General features: G+C 40.2%; 1 protein-coding gene across 4 annotated transcripts in view; it reads left to right on the forward strand.

Annotated features, from left to right (window-relative positions):
- CHID1 (chitinase domain containing 1) overlaps positions 1–21,866 on the forward strand; it is a 308,728-nt gene that overhangs the window by 100,652 nt on the left and 186,210 nt on the right. For all 4 annotated transcript variants that reach the window (XM_075928227.1, XM_075928228.1, XM_075928226.1 and 1 more), the window contains exons 9-10: positions 1,402–1,503; positions 4,545–4,700. In XM_075928227.1, the coding sequence (XP_075784342.1) occupies positions 1,402–1,503; positions 4,545–4,700 (258 nt within the window). The remainder of the gene's footprint in view (positions 1–1,401; positions 1,504–4,544; positions 4,701–21,866) is intronic.

Raw genomic sequence — 21,866 nt, forward strand, 5'->3', positions numbered from 1 at the left:
TCACTACATTTTGTCTGTGGGTGACACACAGAATAGTACTGCACATATTTGAAAGTATATAACTTTGTTATGTTAAATAAGAACATAAGAACATAAGAACGGCCGTACTGGGTCAGACCAAAGGTCCATCTAGCCCAGTATCCTGTCTACCGACAGTGGCCAACACCAGGTGCCCCAGAGAGGGTGGACTGAAGACAATGATCAAGCGATTTGTCTCCTGCCATCCCTCTCCAGCCTCTTACAAACAGAGGCCAAGGACACCATTTTATCCCCTGGCTAATAGCCTTTTATGGACCTAACCTCCATGAATTTATCCAGCTTCTCTTTAAACTCTATTATAGTCCTAGCCTTCACAGCCTCCTCTGGCAAGGAGTTCCACAGGTTGACAACACGCTGTGTGAAGAAGAACTTCCTTTTATTAGTTTTAAACCTGCTACCCATTAATTTCATTTGGTGTCCTCTAGTTCTTCTATTATGGGAACTAATAAATAACTTTTCTTTATCGGCCCTTTCCACACCACACGATTTTATAGACCTCTATCATATCCCCCCTCAGTCTCCTTTTCTAAACTGAAAAGTCACAGTCGCTTTAGCCTCTCCTCATATGGGACCCGTTCCAAACCCCTAGGCTACGTCTACACTTGCCCCTTTTCCGGAAGGGGCATGTAAATTTCACCAGTCGTCGTAGGGAAATCCGCGGGGGATTGAAGTAGGAATAAGAGCCTCCGGAAAAGGATCGGGGCCAGTGTAGACGCTCTTTACCGGCTTTTCTAAAAGCCGGAAAAAAGCGGCGGACATTTTTATTTTTATTTAAATGCCGCGGGGGATATTTAAATCCCCCGCGGATTTCCCTACTACGATAGCTGAAATTAACATGCCCCTTCCGGAAAAGGGGCCAGTGTAGACGTAGCCAATGGGTTTAACTTGTTGAAAAAATTGTTATCTTAGTGGAGCATAGACTACTTTTGCCATTTCATATGACGTGAATATGAGGGAAGGGCCTTTTCTCAAGAAGTTATTTCTTTCATGTTTTTTGTAGGAACAGCTTAATTAGTATATTCATTCAGTCCAATATTACATGAAGATATTTGATTAGAACATAGTTTTTCTACTGTCTATTTTCTATTGTCTATTCTGTTGTTGTACTTATATTGCAAATTTATCTTTAAAAATATATTATCACTGTGGCCAATTCTTTGATATTTTCCCATAGGCAGTGTAGTAGTTCTGAATATCTTGTCTTAAGAATTCATTTTAAGAACTTCACTAAGGTGTTTTACTGCAATCCCAAAATGAAAGTTTTGTGCTATGTGATAAAACTTAAACTAAATTCCATTCTTCTAATCTAGGAGAGAGAGTAACTCAGGGTATGTAATACTTTGTCTTTTTGTTTGTTGGAAGGACCAACCAGCTGGGAATGTTCACAAAGAAAGAATTTGATCAATTGGCCCCTGTCATCGACAGCTTCAGTCTCATGACATATGACTATTCAACACCGCAACGGTAAGGATACATGGCTGAGCACAGCTAACCAGAAACTTATGGTCATTTATGTAGCTGTGAAAACAACAGCTTTGGCTGATCACAGGAAGAGTGGATAGTTTGTTTTAACAAATAAGGTTTTGGAGTTAGCAAATAAGGATTATGGATGAAGGCAAAGCCTTTAAAGCTATCTACAATTAAGATGCTTTATTGTCATTAACTTGAGTAGAAATTGAATGTCCAGATCTCTTAAAGGGACTAGAATTTGTTTGCTGGTAACGGACATTTGTTTCTTCTATGTAAGATGCTTTTTACTTTCAGACTCTATTTGGTGCAGTTTCAAAACTTATGATGGGATGGATGTACAAGTGTATTTTCATTCTGTGGGAGAATAGTATTGAGCACCACTTATGCTTGTGCTTGCCTAATTTGGTTATAGAGTAGATACTGCTTTAAAACGCTATGCTAAACACCTTCATTCCTAATGGCTGAGGTTGACTTCAAACTCAAGTTCCTGGTGAAAATATGCTTCTGAAGCTCCCGCAGAATTTACACTACAAAACTGAAAATTGGTTTCCCAAGGTCAATATTGAGGTGAATTAATAAATTGTCCCTGCCATTACAGCAGAATTCTCCCTGCTGTTAGGGAGAATACCATTCACTGGTTCTAATCTTTAGTACTCCTTAGGGGGCTTTGTCATATTTAGTATATTAGCATTTTGATAACCTCTAGAAAGGTTTGTGTTTGGTGCTTGTTTTTCCAGCCAAATGTTTAAAAGAAGTTTGCCTTTATTTTCTGCAAAGGGTTTCTGTATCTTCCTCACCTCTACATCATCCCATCTTTTCCATTTTCATTGCCTATTCTCAACAATAAAAAAAAATGCTAAATGAGAACAGAGATTTGAGTGTATTTCTTTTAAATTCTCTTTGCTGAAACATGTTCCAGTTCTAGCCAACTGTGTCACAGGTTTCTTAAGCCTACACAATGAGATGAAAGAGTGACAAAACAGGAGCTTGTCAAAGTAACCCTGAAAGTTTTGCTTAGGATCTCTGTCCAACTGCCATTTACTTGTAGCTGGCAGTGGAATACAATATTGCCAAGAATGTTTGCTTAAAATGTCTAATGTTGCATTATCATCTCTATATACTTATCTGTATAGACACTTTCAAAATAGAGAATCTAGCCACTGATAAATCTACAAAGCTGACTCAAGAAAGCCTTAAAAACTTTTGCCCAAGGGTGTGTCTACACAGCACCTGAAACTCGAAATAAGATACACAATTTGCGCTACGCAAATTGAGTAGCTTATTTTGAAGCTATTTCGAAATTTGGAGCATCTACACAGCATCAGATTGTGAAATAAAACACTATTTCGAGACATCTCTTATGCCTCGTACAATGAGATTTACGGGGATGGCGAAATAGCATGTCTAGCATGTCTGCTATATTTTGCAATAGTGAATGCATTCAAAAGGATACCTCTGGTATCTCGAAACAGCATTGCAGTGTAGACATGCCCAAAGTGTATTACATTTGTTTGATCTTGAGCTAGGTATCAAAGTCAAACAGCTACAAGAGATCATTTCAATTTGAGGTGGAATTTAGCTGGAACAGCAGCTTTAGTTTTAAGCAGTGTTATGGAGACATGGGTCAGTTCTTTAACTAGTGCATAAAGTTGCTTAAATCTGCAGTTACTGCAGTTCAGCTGCTCTTTTTGCACAAGGAATCACTTCTTTTAGAGTCTGTAATGACACACGCCATTTCCATTATTAAAAGAAATGGGATTCTATAATAATACATTAGCTTTAGATAGTATTTTTTCAACTGGTTTTAATCTTTTATTCTGAACTTCCTTTGATAGATCTTATCTAGGCTTGGAAGGATTGCGGTGGGGGGTGTTAATTGGTAAATGTAGATAGGCATCAATTTTACTGTATAAACATAAACAAATGAAAAATACTTCCATTAATGATCAAAATTTACAGCTAGACAAAGTATGAAAAATGCTCCTTGAAAACTTATCAGAGTTTGATTTAAGGCTATTTAATTTACATGTTTTGACACATGGTGTTGGAATTTAGAGTTTTAATGGTTATAAAGTGTTTACGTTTTGAATATCTACATATACCGTCTTTAAATAATTCTCAGACTCCCTATAATTTCCTGAAGTTGTGAAATTTAAATTGATAAAAATAGAAAAAAATGCTTAAAATAAACACAAATATTTGTTGAAATTATTAAACAGAAAATCCAATTGTGCCAAGACTAGTTTAAACATATGATGCTATGCCCATTTCAATGCTATACTATTACCTTTAAAATGAACTCATAATTTTAGCAAAGTATTTTCTGAATAATAAGCTTACTATTTAGATTTTAGTTTTCATTGTACAGCTATCCAAGACACTTTGAGGTAGTCGGTCAGAAGACCATGAAAGCCAGTGATATTCACAAGACTGGAATATGTCGTTCCTTATGTTTGGCGACTGAGTGCTTGATGCATGTGATGACAGCTGCATAGTTTAACTGTTCATTTTACAGCATGGCTTTTAATTATGATGCCATTGCCCATCCACATAATTCTGCATTCATTACTACAAGGTAGGAATCTTAAGCAACAGTGGATTGAATTCTGCTCACCAATCATTGACTCCTTGTGCAATGAACTGGATCAGGTCCCATACGCTATGTTGCAGTGCAACAGTAAATATCAGAATGGTATACAAAACACATCATGAAAATGTGTATTTTAAATTCTTTTGTGGGCATTATCCCAGGCCCCCTGAAGCAGAAGAAATGCTGGGTGGAACCATAGAAGCCTTCTCTTCTGATTTATGTGAGATGTTTTGTTGCCTTTTTTATGTTAGAAAGGGATCACAATGTCATTTGAAAAGTAGGTTATGCGTAACTACAAGCAACTGTCCAGTTAGTCTTTCTAATTTGCACGAGCCACAGTTTGCTAATCAAGTTATAATTCATTCAAGAATACAAAGCTGCTCTTATCTGAAAATAAGCCTTTGCTCTTTCTGACATCCTGTTTATTTCATTGCTGACCCAACAGGCCTGGCCCAAACTCCCCTCTTCCCTGGGTACGGGCTTGCGTTCAGGTTCTTGACCCTGAATCCAAATGGAGGAGTAAAATTCTTCTGGGTCTGAATTTCTATGGCATGGACTATTCAGCACTGGGTGCTTCTGGAGAGCCTATCCTTGGTAACAGGTAAAATGTCCACACACAGTGAACTTTTATTTAAATGTGATGTCTTTCACAGTTTTAATAATCAGTGTTTAGAAATACTGACGTGTAACCATAATGGCAGTGGCAAAGATGATCAAAGCTTTAAATGAAATTGTAGTGTGAAGAAATTCTCTCATCAGCTATAGAGAATAGATTAGGGACACTGTACACAATGGGCTGGCTTGTGTTTTTTTGGAAACCAGGAATTCTGTTGAAATGTTCTGAATTATTGGTTTCCATTTTGCATAATTTTTGACCCATGATCTGCGTTTCTCAGCTTCTTAAATTATCTATTAAACTCACTTCAGTGTGTTGGCCACAAAACAGTTGTTTTGTAATTGATGTCTCAAGGAAAAAACTACAGGAAGTTACATTGGGAATAAAGCCGGTAAACAGCTAAAGAGAAATAAAGGCAACTTTACGTTGGCAGCCTGTGGAACTCCAGTTTGGTTTATCTAAGAAAATGGCAGTTCTAATTTTGGGTGAAACCAACACCTAATTAGCCATTTGTCTTCTTTCCAAAATGCAGTATGGACATAGCTGGCTGAGCCAGAGAAGGAACAAAATACTAATGATTTCTGGCAGGTAAATTAACTTTGTTCAGCAGTTTTGTGTATAAGTATAAGAACCTGAAGCATAAAGTACAATTCTCATTTTCAGCTGTAGGTCAGACGTGTTAGTAAACTAATGCACCCAGGATAATTGTAATTTCTTGTCCATTAAGCTGTGAAATACAGGCTGGCTGAGCAAATATGTCTGAGTTGAGGGTCTGATTTTCTGTCTTGGTCTTCATTAGGGATGTAATAGTACAGTTGATTAACCGATAAGCAAAAGCTTATCGGTTAATGCTATAGACTACACATATTTCTTCCCCCCCCCCCCCTTGGCAGTAATTTTTAGCAGGCTGGGCAGCAGCCCAGCTCAGTTCTGGCTTGTGCCGGATCCAGGACCTACCCCTGCTTCAACTCAGGATTTAAAGCGTATTAGGAGCCAGGCGGACAGGCAGCTCATATCAGACCGGGTCCAAGAGCTCAGACACTATGCCAAAAAGTAGTTATTACTCAGGGGAAATGGTCCTTCTGCCTTGTAGAGCATTGCCACATTTTAGTTAGCAAAATTAACTAGAAACAGCAACCTAAACAAATTTTAACTCAGTAGGCTTTCAGTTTTAAACAACTGCTTCTATTCATGTATGAAGCTTTGTGATGGGTGCCTTTGCTTTATTTAATAAAAATAGGTCTAAGGTTTAAGCTAATTTTTTCCAGAGTTGTGTTTTGAGGAGGCAATGAATCTGTGTTCAGGAATGTTTGATGACATTATAGAGAGCAGTGGATGAAGTGAGGTTGTGAGCGTAGGCAGACTTTAAGCACTTGAATGTTTTCTAATCAGGAAGATCACAAAATAATTTTCTGTAGCAATTCTATTTGCATAAAATATCTAGTCAATGGCTTATATTGCAGAATGTAATCTGAATGTATAAGTACTCAATCATAATGTGACTGAATAGACATACAGTGTCTGTGTAATATCCCTTTCCCTTTATGCCCATCATAAAAAAGTAATGTGTTTATATATTTTATTATAATTAAGTGAAATGAAAACATTTTTTTCTCTTACAGCACAATACTATCTGTCATTGGGGGTAATGCTAAAAATGCCATTAGTGCTGCTTATATTTTGCAATAAGTATTTGTTCACGTCTCAGTGCAGCTCAGTACATATATATTTTGCTATTGTTAGCCACAATTTTTGCCTACTTTCTGAAGTAAGGCTTCTGGATCTGTAATGCCCCAGTAGGTCTGGTTTTTAGAGGTACGCTATTTCTGCACTACAGTCCTCAAGCATGAAGTTCTGAACTGCAAAGATTGTCATTAAAATGTGCCTCTATATTAAAATCCTGTCAAAACTTAACCATCTGGTCTTGGTGACTTGCTGATCTAATTACTCATTTGTTCCAGCATGTCATCTGTTGACATCTCAATCTGACTGTACTTCATCTGTACTTGAGAAGAGTAGATGTGGTGTGACTACATTAATACATTGTGAATGATGAAAAATCTGAAATATCCCTTACCTTTTATTGTTTCCCTTAGGTCACTAAGGGTGTGTCTAGACTACAGGGTTTTGTAGACAAAAGTGGACTTTTGTCAACAAAACTATACCTGCGTCTACACTGCTGCTGAGTTTTGTCAACATGACGTCAACAGAACTCAGCAGTTTTGTCGACAGCTGTAAACCTCATTCTATGAGGAATAACGCCTTTTGTCGACAGAGTTCTGTTGACAGAAGGCGTTATTGCATCTACACTATCCTTTGCGTCTACACTGTCATGTCGCCAAAGCAGCTTGAAAGTTACTTGAAAGTAGGAATAAGAAATCCTCCGGAAAAGGCTTTATTTTCCGGAGAATAACCTCTAGACTGGCGCTTTTCTCCGGCTTTTCCCCAAGCCGGAAAAAAGCGGCAGCCATGTTAATGCAAATGCCGCGGGGGATATTTAACATCCCTTTTCCAGGGATGTAGCCTTGGTGTGGTTGAAGGAGTGTCTCCTACCTCATTCTTGCTGGAGTTGGGAAAGGTCTCTGGTAATCTTATTCACACGTGTAACTTTTTCTGTTGTTTTTAATATGTTTTCTCTGTACTGTTTTTACCTTTAGAATAAATGTGCTTGCTTAGAAAGACCTGTGGAGTAACTTCTAGCCACTGGCAATTACACTGTGTATAGCCTTCTAAGAGAAAGCAAAGACTAGACGATTTAGACAGTCCAGGTTGGTTGACATATGACATTGTAGACAGGGAACTGTGCAGCCTAGAAAAACCTTATCAGCAGTGGGAGGGACATGGGTCTGTATCCAAGAGATGTGGTGGCTCAGGAGCCTAGAATACCCTGAAGGGACCATGGAAGGGGAATTCAGGTGCAGCTTCTTGCACCTGAGACAGGAAGAAGCACTCTAAATCTGAAGAAGTGGGTTGTATCCATGAAATCTCATGGTACCATCTACATGTTTTGTTATTCTCTAAGATGCTGCTAGACTATTCATTGTTTTTTATTTAGAGACAGGTAAAAAATGTAGAAAAAACTTAATGTCAACACAATTACTGAATGTATTCTGTCCCAAAGATGGCTTTTATTCCATATGTAGAATATTTAAAATAGAGAAATGAATAATTGCCCTGCCATGAGATAATGCGTGTGCTTCACTTCAAAGAAGGAATCAAAATAGGGCTTTTATGGTCATTTGTACACATTTGAGTAGATTGACATAAATTGCTTGTTGAAGTGTAAGAAAATGAATAGCATAATACAATGTCAAGACTCTAAGACAAAAATAAAATGTCTCCCAAGCTATATAAAGACAAATAAATTTTCTAGTGCCATCCTGTAAATAGCAGGTAATAAAAAGTAAAATTTTAGAAGAGGTTTCCTCTGAATTTCCTGTCAGCAAGGCTGATTAAAATCAAAGCTTCCATGAACTGGTGAGCGGGATGGTTATGTGATGGCTGAGCTGCTGCATTTTTATTAGGGCTGATTTAAGGGGGCTTAGGCAGACTCTTAAGAGATCTTATTTTCTCTTGCAGAACAGAGCACGGAACTTATGCTAAGGAGGCCCTTACCCTTCCAAGTCAATATATCATGAAGTTTTTCAAAGGCAGTAACTCAACTAAAATAAGACACTTAACCCATCTTGTCACTTAGGGCTACCACTCCTTCCTTATTCTCCTCATCCTCCCTCCCTTGGCAGCAAGTATATTCTGTCCTAAGGACTTCTTGTTTTGCTTATCTTTAATTCAGCTTTGTGTAATTAGGAAAGGAGATATTAATATTACAAATTTGTTGCTAGCCTCATACCTCTCTCTAACTGCTGAACATTGTCCCTAACTATTGAATTCCCCTGCCTAATGATAGAATATTGAACTTCTGCTTCCTAAACTGTAGATTGTTGGGTCAAACATAAGCTCACTGGTATGACTAGAACACAGTTCCAGTGTTATGCATTAAAGGATCAGAAACAATAGGCATTGTAACAACTGCTTAAATAATGCAGCAGTAAGGGGCTGTATTACAAGGCAGGTATCGAATACAGGTTCTTTCCCACTGTGATGTTCTGTTATGCAAGATTTCTATGGTACATCTGTCTGTCATTTACTCTAGGATAGGTGGTGGTTTTTGAGCTATTATCTATGTATTATGAGGTGAAATGTTATAATTTATAAATAGCCATTGTTTTAACTTGTTGTGAAATTAACTGTCTATGTTTGAAACATTCAGCCACGGAAGTTTTTTAGTATTGTAATTAATAAGAGCTTCAAAACAAGCGGATTTCAACTTTTATCCGTGCACTGTTCCCAAAACACCTGTTGTTTCTTGCTTTGATTTCAATTGTACAATCCTTATTAAATGCATTCTTCAGTTCTTTGTGGTGACACAGAATTGTTTGGTGTCATGGCAATAAACAAAATTATTTGCTAGTACAGGATGGAGTTGGTTAATGGATGTACTGGATTTTTGCTGCTAAAGGGTATTTGATAACGTGGCGCTCTGTGTGCCATGATGGGGGAAAAGAGGTAGAGAATCTAAAGGAGGTGTGTGGGGGCTGATGCTGGGGAGTGCGTGTATAACCTAGTGGATGCTGCTGGATTTTGGAGGTTGGGGCTGTAGGAAGTCCTGGCTGAGATCTGTTGGTGGCAGAGTTGGGTAGACTCAAGGGGAGTGGCAGGAAGCTTAACTTTGCTGCTCTCCTGGTACCAGTGTAGTTAATTGATTGGTTCCTGTTGCCTTCTCCCCACCCCTCATGTGTGGCTCTGGAAAGATACATTTGAAGGGTCCATTCAGGCCATGGTGCCTTACTTCAGCCCCCAGTTGAAATCAATTGGAGATGGGTATGCTAAATGCCTCCAGGAAGTGCCTAGCATCCAATAGTATTAGCCTTTGAGGAAGGCGTAGTACTGGTCAAATGCGCTTGTTACACCATGCCCCTGGGTGGGTTCTCTACAGCAGGGAATGACCTGGGATCTCTGGTCCTAAAAACAAATTCCTCTGCTGCTTGAGCTAAAACTTTCCTTTGTTAGTCAAGGCAGCACTGCTTGTCAACCTTCTTGGCCCAGCCATAGCTAGAGGGGGTTCCCTCTAAGTTGCACAGCAGCACAGTTACACAGGTGATTTATCAGCCCCGCCCAGTCAGTTAGCTCCCTGCACAGAGCCCTGAGCCTCTGACTGAGTGAGGCTGATAAATCATCTGTGAAGCTGTGTTGCCGCACAGCTTAGAGGGAACACTGGTCAAAATCACAAAGGGTATGTCTACGCTGCACTCTAAAATTGAAATAAAACACGCAATTTGTGTTATGCAAATTGCATATCCTAGTTCAAATTTATTTCGAAATAGGCCATTTAGAAATTGGGCACGTCTACACTGCGCCAAATTTCGAAATAAAGTGCTATTTTGAGACAGCCCTTATTCCTCGTGGAATGAGGTTTACAGGGATGGCGAAATAGCGTGTCTGTTATTTAAAAAATTATTTCAAAACAGTGGACTTGTTCCTTGGACGCGGGGTAGCTATTTCGGGATACCTCCGAGATCCCAAAATAGCACTGCAGTCTAGATGTACCCAAAGTGGGATATACACTGAGCTGGGCAGAGCAGATTCTCAGCTGCTGTCTCCTTTTTCCATCTCACCCCTAAAACTAGCATTTCCCATGTTTTGGTAAATGTCACTTTTTAATCAATTTCCCCATTGATTCTAATTCAGTAAATAAGGCCTGCTGTTTATTAGTATGTTTGATGATAGGGGAAAATGTTCTGTTATAAAAATAAGCTAATGACGTATATGATTTGGATATGAGTATTGTAATGCAGCACTTGTTTATCATAGGGTACAGTAGACCAGAACATGACTGAATATCAGGAGACTGTAATTGCCTGTTTTCTTTACTAGTAAACTGACATTAATGAGATCATATGTATTTCCTCAAAGAAGAGATGCTGTTTGGTGAATACTGGGTGCTTTTTTAACAGACAGTATTTTCTTCAGGGCTTAAAAGAAGGCATCTCATTCTAGTTTTAAAAAATTGATTTTCTAAAATGAATTTTTTGAAGTTTAACATTAATCTATTCAGTGAATTGAATTTTCACACTTGTTTAGGATGTAATGGTAGAACTACATGCTATTCAAAATAAAAAAGAGCATGTAGTGTTATCTGTATCTTTTAGGGTTTATTTTCCTTCTCTTAGCTGAAATAGTGCTATTTTCTGAAATCAGACAAGGGATATACAGTCTCAGCAATAATCTGGCAGTGGGGCTGGCTGGTATAACAGATCAATATCCGAACTTGGGCAGTAATAAATGAGAGCAAAAAAGGCAGCCCAGAAGTCAGCACTGAATTCCATCTATCATGAGACACCTCCTAAGATTGACCCAGATTGTGATCAGCACTAAGATAATTCATTAATCCACCGTTGGAATGAATTAGTCAGTTATGGATTTTCTGTAATAAAGATACTTTCTGCATATACACAAACAGTTCACTCTTTCTCATTGTCGGCGGCTGCTGCTCCAATCCATCTTTCACTGTTTGCCTGTACTTTTAAACTTAATTGTGGCTGGATGTGCACAGCAAAATGTTGTTGGCATAGCTGTGTCAATCAGGGATATGAAAAAAACAGTGCCCCATGTGACATAGCTATTCTAGCAAAAGCCCCAGTGTAGATGCAGCTATGCCACCACCAGAAGAGTGTTGTACTAATATTGTTTGGGGAGGTAGAACAATGCTGGTAGAAAATTCTCCCTGTAGACATAAACTCCATGGCTACATCTAGACTGGCATGATTTTCTGGAAATGCTTTTAATGGAAAAGTTTTCCGTTAAAAGCATTTTCGGAAAAGAGCGTCTAGATTGGCACGGATGCTTTTCCGCAAAAGCACTTTTTGCAGAAAAGCGTCCATGGCCAATCTAGACGCACTTTTCCGCAAAAAAGCCCCGATCACCATTTTCGCGATCGGGGCTTTTTTGCGGAAAACAAATCTCAGCTGTCTACACTGTCCTTTTGCGCAAAAGTTTTGCGCGAAAGGGACTTTTGCCTGAACGGGAGCAGCATAGTATTTCCGCAAAAAGCACTGATTTCTTACAGTAGGAAGTCAGTGCTTTTGCGGAAATTCAAGCGGCCAGTGTAGACAGCTGGCAAGTTTTTCCGGAAAAGCGGCTGATTTTCCGGAAAAACTGGCCAGTCTAGACACAGCCCATATGTGTATTAGCGAGCTTTGCTGGTATAGCTATGCCAGGATAGCTGAATTGGCAAAGTCTGTGGATGGTAGATGAAGCAAGGGGAGGAAATTAGAGATTTGATCTAAAATCAATCTGAATTTTCAAATTAACATGTATCATTTTGGAGGGTGTTTAAGCCAATTTCACTTTCTGGTCTGTTTCAAGATTTTTGACAATTCAATAACTTTAGGGCTGTGTCTACATTGGCATCCCTTTCCGGAAAAGGGATGCTAATGAGACACTTCGGAATTGCAAATCCGCGGGGGATACTTTCAAGTAGGAATAAGGAATCTTCCGGAAAAGGGCTTATTTTCCGGAGAATCGCGTCTACACTGGCGCTTTTCTCCGGCAAAAACCCCGAGCCGGAAAAAAGCGGCAGCCATGTAAATGCAAATGCCATGGGGGATATTTAAATCCCCTGCGGATTTGCAATTCCGAAGTGTCTCATTAGCATCCCTTTTCCGGAAAGGGATGCCAATGTAGACACAGCCCAGGTGGCTAACTACATTGTGGTGGAAGACAGGCAAAAAACCACAAATGCATACTGAAGAGTCTGTTTTAGTGCGAAGTCCTGAAAATTCCGACACCAGTCTTGGGGATAGCACAAAATATCGCAGCTCTTTCAAGTGTGTGTTAACAATTCAGAAATATATTGGAGCAGCGATGTCTTGGAGCAGAAACTTGTGACAGAATATTGAGAGTAATTCATGTTGAGTGCTTATGTGCAGAGCAGACACCAGTGGTATGTGACAGTAGTGTTAAAGATATCAGTGGTTCAATTACTATTTAACTTTGTTGTTTCTAGAAGGGTTTTCAATAACCTGGATGCAAAACCCCCAGTTAATGGCTTGGATTCCAGTTCTGTAGCATGCCTGTCAGGGTGCATATTCTTGGTAAGGTCTACTCCTTTCTTCGACTTACCGTAACTACACTTTAACTCTCTGCAATTTTTCTAGCATGATCTACAGCAGGGCTTTGCAACCTTTTCAAACCAAAGAGCCAAACTACATCAAAATTCAGAACAAGTGGTCAACAAAAAGCAGTATAATGCCCATTTGCATGACTGAAAATATACACCTTATTATTATTGATAATTGACATAATGATTAATAATAGCATAAATGAAACACTGTACTCACAGATTATTTAATGGGACTTCTGCTGCTGCATCTTTTCACACAGTTCTTTGAAGAGTACATCATAACTGGTCAAATCCAGCTTCATGCACGTATTCAGCCTGTCTTCTGTCAATCTTATGGCAGGGAGCTAGGAATGTGGGGGTGCAGGAGTCTGGCTTAGGTTGTATGAGGGGCTGAGGGCAGGGGATTTGGCTGTATGATGGCCTCAGGGCACAAGGTTAGGGTGTGGGGGGTACAGGAGTGTTATGGAAGGATACTGGGTATGTGGGGGTCCAAGATTCTGGGGATGTGGAAATATGAGGGGCTCAGGCCAGGGGGTTCAGGTGGGCTCAGGGTTGGTGTGGAGGTGGATATAGGAGTGTTATGAAGCTGAGGCCAGATGGGGGCTGGGCCTAAATTGGAGCTTGTTGGCCAGGCTTCATTTTTAAATAAAGTAAAATATTATGTCCAACACAAATGGTTTCAACTAGACCTGTCAATTGAGGTTGGTTAATGCCTGCGATTAATGCAGAGAAGGATTAATATGTTAATTTTTTTACCGTGTTAATCACAGGTGTTAGTGCTGCGCTGCCCCTTTGAAGTGCCAAAGTGGTGCTTCAAAGGGGCAGCACATTAGGAGCCTGGGATCATCTGGAGTCCCTAGCTGACCCTGGGCTCCGTGCAGCGCTGCCCCTTTGAAGCGCAGTCTGACGCTTCAAAGGCGGAATGCCCAGCTGATCCCCGGCTCCGTGTTACGCTGCCCCTTTGAAGCGCGGGTCCGGAGCTTCAAAGAGGCAGCACAACAGGAGCCAGGAATCAACTGGAGTGCTGATCCCCGGTTCCGTGTTACACTGCTCCTTTCAACTGCCAATTCGGTGCATCAAAGGGGCAGCGCAACGTGCAGCTGGGGATCAGCTGGGCACGCTAGATGATCCCTGGCTCCTAACGCACTGCCCCTTTGAAATGCTGCGACGGCGTTTCAAAGGGGCAATGCACGTGATTAATTGCGTGATTAATCATGATTATTTTTTTTAATTGCTTGACAGCCCTAGTTGCAACATTGTCTTTATTTATGGCAGGAGTGGAAAACCTTTTTTGGGTCAGGAGTCACTGAGCCACAGAAAAATCAGTCAGGGACCACACAAGTGAGAAGAAAAAACCTCCAAAACCCTCCAAAAAACCCCAACCCTCACTAATGTGGCTCCCAACTGAAACACCTTACTCCTCTAGTGCTCCAGTTCCATCATGGGGGGAGGAGCAGGGAGGACTGAGGCTCAAGGCCTCAGGCCAAATTTACTTTTCTTGGGTTCCAGGGGTAGTAGATTTTGTGGCCCCCCGCCTAGGCTCTGGGATGAGGCCAAAAATGATGGGTGCATCGCAGGCACCATGTAACTTGGCGTCACGCTGCTCCCATTCACTGGAAGGAAGCCTCAAGGAGGTGTGTCCTGGGGGAAGGAAAATGGCAGTGTACTTGGAGGCATTTTTGGTTCTGCTTGTTTCCCATACACTGAGGGAAGAAAAGGGCAACGCATGGAGACATTTTTCGCTCCACTTATTCCCCACATGCCAGATCCAGCAGGGAGGCTTTGGGCTTTCTCCCTCCACCCCTCCCCCCTGCAGGAAGCCGGTGCTGGCATTCTAATTTTGTGTGTGTGTGGATGGAGGTGGGGCTGTAAGTCTGTAGCACCAGCGCTGGCTCCCTGCTGTGATGGGAGGTGGTAGGGCTGAGTTAGGGCTCCAGAAGAGCCGTGTCTGGCGTTCTAGTGAGCCTTAGGTTGCTGACCCCAATCTGAAATCTGACAGAAGCGGTGAATGTTCACAGATAAATGGAGTTTGATTTTACTTTTCTAAAAGTGGCAAGATAGAGCAATGATCACTAAGGCTAGATCCAACAGGGCCTTACTCCATCTAAGCTTTTGATTAGTCCTACTGAAGTCACTGGGACTATGTATGTGCCTACAGTTAAGCTCGTGCATTTATACTTTCCTGTATCTAAGCCTACATGTCCACATAAATGCTATAGCTTATTTTGTCAGAAGTCACCGATATGGTGTCTTGACGAGTATCTTGCTCTCTCAAATGCTGATAACTATTTGGCTGCATGCATGTGCTCTCTCTGTTTGCTATTTTGGCTCTGTGCAGGTAGCCAGAACAGCAGAGAATCCCCACTGAATACAAATCAGATAAGGTGTGAAGGTGCCAGGCCAGGTTTATAGTCAACAAAGCATAGTCCTTGTCTCTTTGCTCAATGGTTGCAGGTACACCAGTTGGAATGGACTCAGCCCAGTCAGTAGCTGGACTTTCCACTGCCCCCAAGGACAGCTTCTCTGAGATATGTCTTTTTACACAGAGACAAACAAAAGTTACACATCACTTCTGACGTATCAGGCTTCCATCCTCAGACTTATTTGGGTGCCACCCTGTACATGCTGGTTCAGTCAAAATATCCTTGTACATTATACTGTTATCCTGACCCTATCCTGAACATGGTTCAGTATACATGGTTCCTGTTATCTGTGTGGAGTGTGCTGGTATCAGGGTGTTCTGTTACTAACCTGAAATGTGTTTACATGACTCCTGCCTCTTACCTCTTGGGTATATTTCTGCAATATCAGCCTTGTTCTTGCCAGATTTGTTAGCAGGGCCTGCCTCTTGCTCACAACTCAACTTAGCAAAGCCTTCACTACTTTTTCCTACGCCTCAGGCCTCACATCATGTGGCTTTATGTTTCAGTGTCTCTTCTTGCTACAGCTTATAAGGTTGCCAGATGGTTTCAACAAAAATACCAGACACACTTAACATTACATCATAATCTACATTACATCTTATTTAGAAAATACCGTACATTTATATTTTCTCATTTATATTTTCTCAATTTGTTTCCTGAAGAGAAAGCTAAAATACTAGACTGTCCAGTTGAAAACTGGACACCTGGCAACCCTAACAGCTTAGAAGACAGGAAAAATGACATCTGAGAAGAAGGGATGTTATAGGTTTCTATACAATGGAATAGAGCTAAAATATCTTTAGTTTGCTTACACTGCATACCTGCATACATTTTTTTCTGTTTAATATTGAGATTATTTTTCATGGAATGTATTTTTGGTCACTGGTATAACTGTGCACTGGGTATTCTCAAATAACACATAGTTGCCCCCTCTACATCCCCAGCTACTGCAAGGAAACTACAGAGTAAAATTGTATTTGGTATGACAGTTCAAATAAAGCAAAAAAGCCCTCAAGCTTTATTCTCCACCTCATCTTGGCAACGAAGCCTCAGCTTTTCACCATAATGGCACGACTTTGATTTTTTCCCTAGTATTAATTAGGGGTAATTAAAATAAATGAAGTAGGCTGCAGTGATCTTCAGTGATCTGTCACTGACATTGCACCATTCAATCTAGGTGTCTGCAGAGGCCACGTGTAATTTCAGATTTCAGAGATTAGTTCAGATGTTCTACCTCTTTTTATAGGGCTTTTTTAATAGTTCAAAATCAGCAGAGTATATTTAAAGGGGGAAATGTTCTTTGTAATTCAAATGTAATTAGCATACTTGATTTTTTTTTATAGAGACACAATTAAATACTCCTTCATCTGATAAGGCCCTTCAAAAAGTTTTCTGAGGGAAACTCCAACATGTGTAAACCCCAGATTTTGACATTTTGCTGACAAAAAGCACAATTGGGTATTTTCTCACTGAAACACCGAAGTCTGTGCTTTTGGTTGTGTATTGAGATAGCCTGTGTACTTCTTGAAAGTGCAAAGTACCTTCTTTACCAAGGTAACATTGTTTTGCAATCAAATTAAAGGGATGTATTTAGGTAACTTTTGCCTCAGTCTTCATAGGCAAGATTTTCTGTCAGTGTTCCTACTCCATTTCAGACTCCACCACCAAATGAATTTACTGAAGTTCAGTTGGCCACCTGTGCCACTACCATTTTTAGTTGTGATGTGAAAGAACTCCTCCTCAGGTTTCTCATGCCAGGACTGTGAGGAACTTTGCCCACTTTGGAGCCTATAAGCGTTATTACAATGCCAATAAGAAAGGGATAATGTTTTTATTGACTATATGTGAAACAGCAAAGAGAATGTAGCCTTGTCATAGAATCATAGAATACTAGGACTGGAAGGGACCTCCAGAGGTCATCGAGTCCAGCCCCTTGCCCTCATGGCAGGACCAAATACTGTCTAGACCATCCCTGATAGACATTTAACTAACCTACTCTTAAATATCTCTAGAGATGGAGATTCCACAAGCTCCCTGGGCAATTTATTCTAGTGTTTGACTATTCTGACAGTTAGGAACTTTTTCCTAATGTCCAACCTAAACCTCCCTTGCTGCAGTTTAAGCCCATTGTTTCTTGATCTATCCTCAGAGGCCAAGATGAACAAGTTTTCTCCTTCCTCCTTGTGACACCCTTTTAGATACCTGAAAACTGCTATCATGTCCACCCTCCAACTTCTCTTTTCTAAAGTAAACAAACCCAGTTCTTTCAGCCTTCCTTCATAGGTCATATTCTCTAGACCTTTAATCATTCTTGTTGTTGTTCTCTGGACCCTCTCCAATTTCTCCACATTCTTCTTGAAATGCGGTGCCCAGAACTGGACACAATACTCCAACTGAGGCCTAACTAGCGCAGAGTAGAGTGGAAGAATGACTTCTCATGTCTTGCTCACAACATACCTGTTAATGCATCCCAGAATCATGTTTGCTTTTTTTGCAACAGCATCACACTGCTGACTCATTCAGCTTGTGGTCCTCTATAACCCCTAGATCCCTTTCTGCTGTACTCCTTCCTAGACAGTCGCTTCCCATTCTGTATGTGTGAAACTGATTGTTCCTTCCTAAGTGGAGCACTTTGCATTTGTCTTTATTAAACTTCATCCTGTTTACCTCAGGCCATTTCTCCAATTTGTCCAGATCATTTTGAATTATGACCCTATCCTTCAGATTAGTCGCAACCTCTCCCAGCTTGGTATCATCTGCAAACTTAATAAGCGTACTTTCTATGCCAATATCTGAATTGTCGATGAAGATATTAAATAGAGCCGGTCCCAAAACAGACCCCTGCAGAACCCCACTTGTTATACCTTTCCAGCAGAATTGTGAACCATTAATAACTACTCTCTGAGTACGGTTATCCAGCCAGTTATGCACCCACCTTATTGTATCCCCATCTAAGTTGTATTTGCTTAGTTTATTGGAAAGAATATCATGCGAGACCGTATCAAACGCCTTACTAAAGTCTAGGTATACCACATCCACCGCTTCTCCCTTATCCACAAGACTCGTTATCCTATCAAAGAAAGCTATCAGATTGGTTTGACATGACTTGTTCTTTACAAATCCATGCTGGCTGTTCCCTATCACCTTGCTACCTTCCAAGTGTTTACAGATGATTTCCTTAATTACCTGCTCCATTATCTTCCCTGGCACAGAAGTTAAACTAACTGGTCTGTAGTTTTCTGGGTTATTCTTATTTCCCTTTTTATAAATGGGCACTATATTTGCCCTTTTCCAGTCTTCTGGAATATCTCCTTTAATTGTCCGACAATTATCTGTAATTCATAGAATCATAGAATCATAGAATAATAGGACTGGAAGGAACCTCGAGAGGTCATCGAGTCCAGCCCCCCGCCCTCAAGGCAGGATCAAGCTCCGTCTACACCATCCCTGACAGATGTCTATCTAACCTGTTCTTAAATATCTCCAGAGAGGGAGATTCCACCACCTCCCTTGGCAATTTATTCCAAATTAATTGTCGATTAATTACCTGTTTCAGGTGAGGGTTTATATCTACTTAAATCTGTAATAGTTCAACCCCAAGATCAGTTATAATAGAGAGATTATCACTAGAAGGGGGACCCCACAGTACATGGGAAAGACTATATATTGGTCTTTCTGTAATTACTTTTAGCCAACCAAACAATACACACTCTGAAGCCTGGTAAAGGCGAGGGAGATCAAAAGAGAATAATATTTGCATTATTGAACCATGACTTGTGGAAAACCCCAAAGTGTTAGTCCTCGTCCTCATTCTTATCTCTACCACCAATGGTTGTCACCTGGGGTTTCCCCTACTAAAAGCACACAGAGCAAGATACTACTTTTATAATTTGTTAGGTTGACATTTACCAGGATTCATACACGTTTTTGAAGATTTTATACCTTTTGCTAAATTGAACTTCTGTACCCCACTACTTTTGGGATGCCCCATTTTTCATATTCAAACTCATTAGTTCCCCTTGTATTCAATAACATTTTCATCATTTCAGTCACCTTGGTAACAGGTGCTACCTGACGTAAGTTTCTAACATTTCATCCTGGCTTCCAATGGTCATCTTATGGTGTCTCCTGTATATTCGTAGATGTTATTATGCAAACTTAGCATTTATTTTCAAAACATTGTCACATCACACACATACACAAACACAAGTTTAGTGAGTTTATTATTAACTTAGTTATGCTAATGGACTTTAAGACCTAATTTGGGTAAACTATAAATAACTTATTGGCCTGCGGTCTGAATACTCATGCACATTATTAGTGTTCTATCTTAAATTCAGTTACGTTTTTCTTGCCAGTTGCTATATATCTATTCTACATCTAAGTAAAACTTGACTATTATTATCCCAGCAGTGTGGTATTTCTCATGACCTTGGTTGACTAAAGCTTAAACTTCTCTTCATTACTGAACATAAAGTAATTTTCACTCAAGGAGTTTTCAAATAGTATGTGACTGCTACTAATAGAGTTGTTACTGAAGACATCAGTCTTTTTTAAAATAAAGTTATTTTTTTCATATTTCAGTAAAAACAGCGTTGTCTGTAAATACTGTCTGGGAGACCTAATAACTTTTTCTTTATCTTGTTTCTGCTTTAAGAGTTTAACGGGCTGGTCATTTGTAATTTTGGGGATTAAAAAGTAAAGTCAATGATGCTGCCACATTGCATTGCCTTACATTACTTTTCATTAGCTTTAATTAGTTTGGATGTGAGTTAAATTTCACCAAATTCAGCAGTTTATAGTAATAAGTCAGGGAAAGGATTGAGAAAATGACTAGTTACACAGAAGTAATATAACTTAGCACTGATTAGGTTGGGAGAGCTATGATTGCCATAGGGAGTAAGAACCTATGGAACTGGTCCTTGATTTACCATGCATAAATATGTTAATAATACTTGTAGATGAATCATTGAGATATATATCCCAAGGGATATAATTAACGTGCCAAGTTTATGATAATGAGTGTTGTGAGCAAGACACGAGAAGTCATTCTTCCGCTCTACTCTGAGCTTATTAGGCCTCAGTTGGAGTATTGTGTCCAGTTCTGGGCACCACATTTCATGAAAGATGTGGAGAAACTGGAGAAGGTCCAGAGAAGAGCAACAAGAATAATTAACGGTCTGGAGAACAAGACCTATGAAGGAAGACGGAAAGAATTGGGCTTGTTTAGTTTGGAAAGGAGAAAACTGAGAAGGGACACGATAGCAGTTTTCAGGTATCTAAAAGGGTGTCACAAGGAGGAGGGAGAAAAATTCTTCTCAGCCTCTGAGGATGGGACAAGAAGCAATGGGCTTAAACTGCAGTCAGGGAGGTTTGGGTTGGACATTAGGAAAAACTTCCTAACTGTCTCAGTGGTTAAACACTGGAATAAGTTGTCTAGGAATGTTGTGGAATCTCCATCTCAGGAGATATTTAAGAGCAGGTTAGAAAGACATCTATCAGGGATGATCTAGATGGTACTAGGTCCTGCCATGAGGGCCAGGGACTGGACTCGATGACCTCTTGAGTCCCTTCCATTTCTAGTGTTCTATGATTCTATGATAATCCCTAACTTCTGCTGTTAAACTCTTTATCATATGTATTCTTTGTGCAACAAATTTTAGGAAGAGTACAGTTCTGTGATAGGTAAGGTTGTAGCTTGCTGTATAAGCCTGGATTGGACATCCCCCATGAGCTTCACTTGGTTAAAAATGAACCGGTGCATACGAAATTTCTCAGATACTTTGCTATTTGATAATCCATTTTAAAACATTATTTCATGTTCTGAATATTCTAGCCTACTAATCTTCTTTTTCCTCATGGTACAAGGAGGAGGTTCCAGGAGATTTTTTTTAATGCTTTTCGCTAATTTGGGGGTGAAGTTGTTTGAAATTCTTTGGCAATTAAGATCTGGTTTCATTAACCTACTGAATGCTTGGGAATAGGAATTAGTGGACAGAGGGCTGGTGAAGCACGCTAAGGCATATTATCCCTTTTTCAAGCTTGAATGAATCAGTACCTTTTATTGAATTCTGATGGGGTTATAATTTCCTCTAGCTCATTTATAATGTCATTGCTTTAACAGGATATCTGACTTTCAATTTGTGACCTTTCCACTTCATGTTTTGTGTGCTTGCTCTGTAATACTGTAAGGCTGCAGTACTGAAATTTTAAATAGATTAGCATGGATTAATGTGATACACTTTCTCCACAGAAGACCTAGGTTAAAAATCTGTTTTAGCATATAAGTTATCTCAGTGTTTTGCAAACTATGGGCCGCAGCCCGGTACCAGGACGTGAGAAAAAAATACTAGGCCTCAGCATGGCTGCCAGGAGGGGAGCAGAGCGGGGCGGCCTCGGAGGAGGTGCGTATGGGGGGGGAACCGGCCGCCGGGAAGCAGGGTTGGGGGCAGCAGAGCTGACCCGCGGAGATCGGGTCTGGCGGCTGGTGGAAGCAAGTTTGGGAGTAGTGGGGTTGTTCCGCAGAAATCTGGGTGGGCGGGCAGC

This window comes from Pelodiscus sinensis, chromosome 4 (assembly GCF_049634645.1).
Source record: "Pelodiscus sinensis isolate JC-2024 chromosome 4, ASM4963464v1, whole genome shotgun sequence".
Classification (NCBI taxonomy): Eukaryota; Metazoa; Chordata; order Testudines; family Trionychidae; genus Pelodiscus; species Pelodiscus sinensis.